At 53.5% G+C, this 9,777-nt stretch overlaps 1 protein-coding gene across 1 annotated transcript; it reads left to right on the top strand.

The window, feature by feature from the left end:
• Positions 1 to 3,420: 3,420 nt before the first annotated feature.
• On the top strand, positions 3,421 to 6,534 carry LOC146796772 (GTP-binding protein Di-Ras2-like). Its single transcript, XM_085629485.1, has one exon. The coding sequence runs from the start codon at positions 4,519 to 4,521 to the stop codon at positions 5,191 to 5,193; it is 675 nt and encodes a 224-aa protein (XP_085485611.1). The 5' UTR covers positions 3,421 to 4,518; the 3' UTR covers positions 5,194 to 6,534.
• The last annotated feature ends 3,243 nt before the right edge of the window (positions 6,535 to 9,777 follow it).

The raw sequence follows: 9,777 nt of genomic DNA on the forward strand, positions 1-9,777 counted from the left end.
TAAGGATTGAAGGTAGGGTGACCAACCATCCGTAAATTTCACAGACAGTCCATAAATTGGATCTCACGTCCTTTATCCGTGACGATCCCTGTTACGGACGCCCTTTTGTCTATAATTTTAGGCATTGGGGAACAGCACTGTTCCTCTGCATGAAGCCTCAGCTCCCTGATGGGGCTGCCTCACACTCTTCCTGGGAGCACAAGAGCTGCCCCACCGCCCATTGTCATTCTGTCTGCGACTGTTTGCCACATACAGAATGACAATGGGCCAGTCTGGGCTCTTACTGCATGTGGTGGGCCCTCTCCTGCCTCGTTCCAGAGCAGGACATTCAGTCGGGTGGAAGAAATGTGCAAAAAACACCCATGCTGCTAGGTAAGAATCCAGTTAATTCAAAGAAGGCTGTGAAACAAGTTAAAAAGAAGGGGCTATCGTTCTTTCAGTCTCATCATTTCAGAAAAGTGCAACTAACAACCATTGACAAAGCCAATAGTTTTGGCTTGTTGTAGGTGTAACGTTACTTGTTGTGTTATATATCTGAATACAATGACAGAAGAGGCAAAATACCAGTCCGGCAACACACTATGCTAAGCACAGATTTTTAGCTTAGGTGTTTTCAGCCACGCCCTTAATTACATTGAACACCCCCTTTGGAGAGACCCCCCCTTCCCCCATTTTTTTCATCCCGCTTAAAGCCCTGGAAAGAAACACCATGTCACAGTCAATCCTGGCACTGTGCATCATGCATGATTCATGACTTCCACTTTTTCAGATGGCCTATGTGCAGGGGCATAGTGAGCCCTACCCCCAACCCACCCCTTTTTTTTCAGAGTTTTATATAGCGCATACTTGACCCGAAGGTGTCGGGTATCAGACCGCTTTACATAGCACCAGTTGAGTTATATGAGGACACATACATTTTTGTTAGGCACGGGGAGATTAAGTGATTTGCCCAGAATCACAGGATGTTCAGTGTCATTGCCGAGACTCAAACCTGGTTCCCCAGATTCGAGGTCGGCCTCCTCTCCATGCTTTAAGAACTACAGCCAGGGTGAAAATCTTGATGGGTCTCTTCTGTTTGCAACTCGACAAACAAAGGCTCAGCTCATTATTAATATGAAAAGGTGGGTGAGTGAGTAAAAGATGGGTGGATGGCTGGATGGATTAGTGAACGGGTGAATGAAAGGGTGAATGGATGTATGAGAGAAAGGATGGATGGATGAGTGAGTGGAAGGATGGATGAGAGAAAAGGTAAATGGATGTATGGGTGGGAGGGTAGATGGATGGGTAAATGGGTGGATGTATGAGTGAAAGGATGGATTGATGAGTTAAAGGATGGATGGATGAGTAAAAGGGTGGCTGATGGTTAGTGAATGGGTGGATGTATGAGTGAAATGATGGATGGGTTGATTAATTGATAAGTGAAAGGGTGAATGGATGGACGGATGAGTTAAAGGGTGGTTGTAAGGATGGATGAGTGAGTGAAAGGGAGGGTAGATGACAAAAGGATGGATAGATGAGTGAAGGAGTGAAAAGGTGGATGGATGAGAGTAAGGATCGATGGATGAGTGAAAGGATGGATGAGTGATAGGGTCAATGGATGGATTCATGAGTGGATGAGTAGATGGATGGCTGGATGAATGGAAGGAAAGATGGCTAAGTGAAAGGGCCAATGGAGAGAGAAAGGGAGGATGGATGGATGACTGAAAAGGTGAATGGGTGGAAGGATAAGTGACTGGATGGATGGATGAGTAAGTGTAAGGCTGGCTGGATGGGTGAAAGGGTAAATGGCTGTGAATGGGTTAGTGAATGGATGGATGAATGGATGGATGAGTGTACGGATGGATAGGGTGAAAGGTTGGATGGATGGATGAGTGAAAGTGTGGCTGGAGGGATGGAAGAGTGAAGTGATGGATGGAAGGATACATGATGGATAGGTTTGCAAATGGATGAATATATTTGGATATGGCTGGGCTTACTTATATACTATTGCGCAACCTCCTCTGACGTGTCTGTAAAACGTACCTTTTGTCCCGAAGTTTTGTCCTGAATTTTGACCACCTGTCCTGAAGTTTTGTCCTGAATTTTGACCCTTTGTCCTGAATTTTTACACTCACCATCCTGAATTTGCACCCATGCCAGTTGGTCACCCTAATGGAAGGAGGCGAAGGCGTGAGGAGGTGGTAGAGGTGAAGGCAGAGGGTGGAGCAGTGAAGATGGAAGGAGACGGGAGAGAGAGAGGGGACCACAGCGAAGAGATGAGGGAACTGGGCGCTAGGAGAAGGGAAAGACAGGTTCTGGGATGGGAGAAGATGTTCTAGGGCTAGAAGTGCCAACTTTGGAAATGTGGAACCAGGTTCGAATCTGGCATTGGCTCAATATTCTGTGAATCCAGTGCTAAATTTGAGCAGCGGATTCTGGTCCCTGTCAACACTGGCACTTATGACAGTCTGCCACATGGTGGTGCTGTTTGTGTAACACAGACTCGAGCACAACAACAGTAGTTTATTAAATTCGATATCTAAAATGGCTATCACCTGCCTCCCAAGCCATTCCTACACATGTGGGGGCCTGGAATAGTCCGAACTGTCACACTTGTAGGGTTTCATGGTTAGCAGTTGTGTAGGTTCTGTCAGGAGGAATGGGCTGGTGCAAGCTGCAGTGGCCTCCGGGGGAGAGCCCCTGCACCTATTTTTTCACAAATTAACCACTGTGTGATTCCTGGCGAATCACTTAAGGCTAAAGGTTCAAGGAGGGCTATAAAAAAGGCGTTACATCTTGGTCTCACGTAAAGCGCTCTAATGCCAAGTTCGAGCTGTGGTTAACTGCAAACAAAGAAGGCGACGACAATGTGGGGATAAAAGGCTCGTGACTAAGATGAGGGAGAAAGGTAGGTGAGGGAGGCGGTGGGGAAAAGAACGGGAGAGACCAGTGAGTGATTTGCCCCTGTGCTCGTGTGAGCTGACAAACTCCCTGTGGAAGGGAAAGGTGCAGAAAGAGGTAAGCGGCGGAGGTGTAGAGAGGGGTGAACGGAGAGCTGAAAAGATGAGAAGACACTTTGGACAAATGTCGGGGGTGGGGAAATGAGGAAGGTGGGAACTGATAAGCTTGAGAAGAGAATAATGGTGAATTGCAATTTTACGTGAACCGGCAGAGATGAGGTGAAAAGTTGGGGTGGGTGAGTTGAGGAGGGTAGTGATGACGGAAATGCGGAGTAAAAGTGACGTACGGTACGACGGGAAAAGGAGTGGAGTAAGGTGAGGAGAGGGGTGCACGAGCTGAGGACAGACGAACGAAGCGCGAGCATCTCCTAACTCCGCGCCAACCAATCTCAGGGCAGGGTGTCACCCGCTGGCACCGGATTGGACAGAGCTAGGAACCCGCAGAGTACAAAGCCAGCGGCACAGAAGGCAGAGCGCTAGCTCCTGGGCAGGCGTGTTCACTGCTTGAAGTTTACACGAGTGTCCCGAACTTCTTGAGCGGTGAGAACAGCAGCTGCTGAACCGGCATCTGTAAGGAGAACAGAGTCTGCAGCTCTGGGATCAGAAGGTAAAAAGTCTGCACAGACTGAAGCATCTGCACAGACTGAAGCACCTGAGCCAGGGGGTGCAACATCTGCACAGACTGAAGCCCCTGAACCAGGGGGTGCAACATCTGCACAGACTGAGGCCCCTGAAGCAGGAGGTGCAACATCTGCACAGACTGAAGCCCCTGAAGCAGGAGGCGCAACATCTGCACAGACTGAAGCCCCTGAAGCAGGAGGTGCAATATCTGCACAGACTGAAGCCCCTGAACCAGGAGGCGCAACATCTGCACAGACTGAAGCCCCTGAACCAGGAGGCGCAACATCTGCACAGGTCCTGCAGCAACTCAAACACATCCAGCACAACAAACGAACAGGGCCTGAAGCGCTGGGGGCAGAGGCTCCGTCGCCTGCACTGACCCAGCAGTAGATTAACCAGAATCCACAGACTCTGCAGCACGTGGACCAACTTCTGCACAGACCAAAGCCGTGCAGCGCCCCTGCTACAGCGACCTGCAGCGCCTGAACCAGAGAGTGCAGGGCTGCAGCACCTGAAGTAGCTATCATCTGCCCCTGGTGCCAGAGGGGGCAACACCTTCACAGACCCTGCAGCGCCTGAACCAGAGACCACCTCTTCGTGCAGGTGCAGGAACACTTCACCCAGAGGGTGTGACCGCTGCGTGCACGCCTGCAGTACCTAGACCGGGCTCTCTAACTCTAACCCCTGAAGAGCCTCAGCAGCACCTGAACCAGGGTAGAACATCTGCAGGGGGGTGCAGCATCAGAGCGCCCCGCATCCTCACAGAGACCCTTCTTCACCAGACACAGGCTCTCTGAACACCTGAACCAGGGAGACCCGCACCAGAGAACCTGCGCCTTGTGTTCCACAACTACACTGAGAACAGTCCCAGGACCCCCTGAACTAGGACCAGAACATCTACACGAAGGACCCGCCCGAAGGCACCGGCCCAGAGGGTCCACCGTCCCCAGAGCGCGCCATGGCCCCGTCCCAGAAGCACTGCGAGGACTCCGAGCCCCCCACCGTGCGCCTGGTCTTCCTGGGGGCGGCCGGCGTGGGCAAGACGGCCCTGATCCAGCGCTTCCTGACGGGCCGCTTCGAGAGCCGCCACCGGCGCACGGTGGAGGAGCTGCACGGCCTGGAGTGCGCGCTGGGCCCGCGCACCGTCAGCCTGGAGGTGCTGGACACCAGCGGCAGCTACTCCTTCCCGGCCATGCGCAAGCTGAGCATCCGGCGCGCCCACGCCGTGGCGCTGGTCTTCTCGCTGGCCGAGCCCGCCTCCTTCCAGGAGGTGCAGCGCCTGCGCGACGAGGTGGCCGAGCTGCGCGCCCACGACTGCCCGCCGCTGCCCGTCATGGTGGTGGGCAACCAGGCCGACCTCTTCCCCGGCGGCCTGAGCCTGCAGCCGCCGCTGGCCGAGCACCTGGCCGCCACCGCCGAGCTGGAGTGGGGCTGCAGCTACCTGGAGACCTCGGCCAAGCAGGACTACAACGTGCAGCGCCTCTTCCGGGACCTGCTGCTGCAGGTGCAGCTGCCCTGCGCCCTGCCCAGCCAGAGCCCGGCGCTGCGCCGGAGGAGGTGGACGGAGGGGCAGGCGCGGGTGGGGCCGCAGGGGCACGCGGGGGGCAAGCGCTCCAGCTGCAGCGTCCAGTGAGGGGCCCAGAGGACCTTGGGCTTTTGAACAGATGGGCTGCAGCGTCCAGTGAGGGGCCATGCGGACCCTGGTGCAGAGAGACATGTCCTGTGGAGCAGATAGGCTGCTGCGTCAAGTGAAGGGACCTGGTGCCAAGAGACCAGATGTGCAGGGCTGCAGTGCCTCGTGCTGGGCATAGAGGGCGCTCTACGTCAACCCATGACATACCTGCCAACTTGCCATATGGACCGATAGTCTCTTTGTATATCTGTGAAAATCGAATTGAAGAAAGCTGTAACTTGTAGCACTACATTTGTCTCCTACGATGAACGTGCAAGCCCCGTCGTAGTGTAACTGGGTGAAAACCAATTCTGACTCAGGGTCACCATTATGCCATGATGACAGCTGGCCTCTGCGCCATACTGGACTAAGAACAGAAAATACATTTTGCCCTGGCTCCAAAATGGGGCCACAGGAATCCGAAGTGACCCACTGTGGCCCTTAAATGCCCCAAAAGGGACCTTAACGCCGGCGAATGCCCAGAGACTATGAACTGACTATAAAGTAACCGCAGACACCGGCAGCTTCATTCGCCAGAGCTCGTGCACACCCCGTCTGCAGGGACGTAGCATCGCAATGGTTAATGCTAATGCAGGGTTGGTGCAGATAGTCCCAGTGAATAATGCACATGTAGCAGCGGAGGCTCCAAGGGTTGCAGTGCTGATGCACACGTTGAAATGGCTGATGTACACGTCATAGTCACCGATGCACATTTGCTGCTGTTGTTAATGCACGCATTGTCGCATTGGTTAATCCACACATAAATGCTGACGCCTATATTACAATGGTTGTCTCCCTTGTAGCTGAAACGGCGGATTCACGCATGCGTGCAACGGATAATGAACTTTATAATGCACAAAACCCGTGCACACAATTAACCCACAGATTGAGGTATGTGCCAAGTCACTTGTTACACCCATGTGCACTGTATATTGGTGCACACACTAAGGTCAGCCCTGCTCCTCAGTATTTAGGGCGCACGTGCACACGACAATCCACCGCACACCCAGAATGTATTATTGCACACTGTGGATGTATCACTATGTACCCGTGACTACACAACTCCGCGATCAGGGTTGTGATTTCACGCACACACGCGCAGGCCTCTCCTCGCTCTCCAGACTGGAGAGTTCTTTTGTCAGTTCTGTAATGTTTCATGTATGTGGGGTGTAACATTCTTTTATAATGTGTGCAATACTTGTATTTTTACCTCTCTTCTGTGCAATATTTGTATTTTTACCTCTCTTCTGTTATATGTTCAGCAGGCTGCATAGTTTCTAATAAATAAACAGTGAAATAAAAGGTCTGTTCTTTCCAACGTTGGACATTTAGGCTGACATGTTTGGTGCCACAGGCTGTGGACTCTGCACCCCCTGGGAGGAGGGGAATTTGGGGTTGGGGAGACGCATCGCACCCCTACAGAGCAGGGGACCAGTATTGCCCATATGAGCAGGGGCAGAGACATATTAGAGATTATTGGGGAGAAAAGGCGTTTCCCCCCAGTGCCATCAGTGTGTGTGCTGCAGACACTCTCAGAGCTGGCGATGAGTCGTAATGGGTGCTGAGTGAGACAACACACAATGGGGAGGGGAGGGGGGGGCGTGCACTCGCGAGAGTAAAGAATGTACAGACTCACACAGGACTGTTCGGTCCGTCAGGCTTAGGTAGTAGTGAACACCTGGGGGAGATTTACTAAGCTTTTGCGCCGTTTGCGTCACAACAACACAAAATCTTTTTCTTGTAATTTACATTCCAGCGCTTAACCTGTTTAGCGCTGGAAATAACGTAAAAATAATGCGCTGCTTCGCGTTACTTTGGGCCATGGGGGCGTACCAACGGTGGAACATGGGTGTTCCCATGCAACCACCCAAGGTTTCTCACACTAAACCCAATATACTAAAAACAGTAGATTGCGTTTAGCGCGAGAAAACTGCGCCTTTTTAAACCAGGCGCAAGGAAGGAGAAATGCTTTCCTTTCTACTTCCTCTTCTGACTTTGCATGTGTGCTGCACTGTGCAGCGCACTACGAAGTGGGAAACGCTTTACACACACACACCCTAGCGCTCTGGGCTAAGGTGTGCGTGGCGCACGGCAGCTGTAATCAGCGCCGGCGCAAGGGAAAGGGGAGGAGAGAGCCATACCTTTGAAGATATGGCGCTCCCCTGCTCCCTCCCTGTTGCGCAGCGCAGCCTGGGGGGGGGGGGGGGGGCTGCGTTGCGTTGCAGGGAGATTTGTTAAATCTCCCCCCAAGTGTGAATAAAGAGCGTCCAGTGAAACTAAACAAATGATCGAATGCACACCCGATGTGTTAAACATGTCAACAACTAATAAAAGCAGTAAATGGCAAAGATTATGCGCGCGCCGTGGCACGCGCCATGTCCCAGCAGCACGAACGTGCTGGCGCGCCCTCGCGCCCCAGACTCGCGAGGCAAATGCCGATGAAATCAAACTATCCTTCGAGCATCCGGCAATCACTCGATAATCCTAAATAATTCACATTAAACAAAGTTCATCAAAATTCACACGGAGGCGAAGTGGTTCCAAATCTTTAATGTTGAAGTAACGCCCATACGGGCTTTCTTTCTGGAAGAGGGCGAAATTCACGTTTAATCCTGGGTACCTAGCCCCCGTCGGGGGTAGCTGTGGCAGAGAAAGTAATAAACTCATCAGCAATCATCCGTCATCCAATCATCATGAATTAAAACATGGAAAAACCTTTAAACCCAACAATCCATAAAATAAATACGAATCACCAAGTCATGCTGCAAACTGGTGCTCAGCATAATCGATATTCCATTTAAACTAACACTTAGCTGCAGAAAACAATTATACAGTGTTGCATCAAGGGCGACTGCAGGCTCCGTGCTGTGAAGCACCCGAGGTGAGGTGCAGTGCACGAGTGACAGCAGCTTTCGCGCTGTGAAGCACCCGAGGTGAGGTGCAGTGCACGAGTGACAGCAGCCTCCGCGCTGTCAAGCACCCGAGGTGAGGTGCAGTGCAGGAGTGACAGCAGCCTCCGCGCTGTCAAGCACCCGAGGTGAGGTGCAGTGCAGGAGTGACAGCAGCCTCCGCGCTGTCAAGCACCCGAGGTGAGGTGCAGTGCACGAGTGACAGCAGCCTCCGCGCTGTGAAGCACCCGAGGTGAGGTGCAGTGCACGAGTGACAGCAGCCTCCGCGCTGTCAAGCACCCGAGGTGAGGTGCAGTGCAGGAGTGACAGCAGCCTCCGCGCTGTCAAGCACCCGAGGTGAGGTGCAGTGCACGAGTGACAGCAGCCTCCGTGCTGTCAAGCACCCGAGGTGAGGTGCAGTGCACGAGTGACAGCAGCCTCCGCGCTGTCAAGCACCCGAGGTGAGGTGCAGTGCACGAGTGACAGCAGCCTCCGCGCTGTGAAGCACCCGAGGTGAGGTGCAGTGCACGAGTGACAGCAGCCTCCGTGCTGTCAAGTACCCGAGGTGAGGTGCAGTACACGAGTGACAGAAGCCTCCGTGCTGTCAAGCACCCAAGGTGAGGTGCAGTGCACACGTGACAGCAGGCTCCGTGCTGTGAAGTACCCACGGTTAGGTGCAATAAATGAGTGACTGCAGGCTCCGTGCTGTCAAGCACCCGAGGTGAGGTGCAGTACATGAGTGACAGCAGCATCCGTGCTGTCAAGCACCCGAGGTGAGGTGCAGTGCACACATGACAGTAACCTCCGTGCTGTCAAGCACCCGAGGTGAGGTGCAGTACATGAGTGACAGCAGCCTCCGTGCTGTCAAGCACCCGAGGTGAGGTGCAGGGCACGAGTGACAGCAGCCTACGTGCTGACAAGCACCCGAGGTGAGGTGCAGTGCACGAGTGACAGCAGCCTCCGTGCTGTCAAGCACCCAAGGTGAGGTACAGTGCACGAGTGACAGTAGCCTCCATGCTAACAAGCACCCGAGGTGAGGTGCAGTACACGAGTGACAGCAGCCTCCGTGCTGTCAAGCAGCCGAGGTGAGGTGCAGTGTACGAGTGACAGCAGGCTCCGTGCTGTCAAGCACCCGAGGTTAGGTGCAATAAATCAGTGACTGCAGGCTCCGTGCTGTCAAGCACCCGAGGTGAAGTGCAGTGCACACGTGACAGGAGCCTCCGTGCTGTCAAGCACCCAAGGTGAGGTGCAGTGTACAAGTGACAGCAGCCTCCGTGCTGTCAAGCACCCAAGGTGAGGTGCAGTGCACGAGTGACAGCAGCCTCCGTGCTGTCAAGCACCCGAGGTGAGGTGCAGTACACGAGTGACAGCAGCCTCCATGCTGTCAAGCACCGTGCACGAGTGACAGCAGCCTCCGTGCTGTCAAGCACCCAAGGTGAGGTGCAGTGCACGAGTGACAGCAGCCTCCGTGCTAACAAGCACCCGAGTGGAGGTGCAGTGCACACGTGACAGCAGTCTCCATGCTGTCAAGCACCGTGCACGAGTGACAGCAGCCTCCGTGCTGTCAAGCACCGTAGGTGAGGTGCGCAAATTGCAATTTGCCCTGGATTGTAAATACCAACACAACACTTTGCGTCTGGCTTGCGTTAGAAAAGTC

Source organism: Triturus cristatus, chromosome 10 (genome assembly GCF_964204655.1).
Source record: "Triturus cristatus chromosome 10, aTriCri1.1, whole genome shotgun sequence".
NCBI classification, from domain to species: Eukaryota; Metazoa; Chordata; class Amphibia; order Caudata; family Salamandridae; genus Triturus; species Triturus cristatus.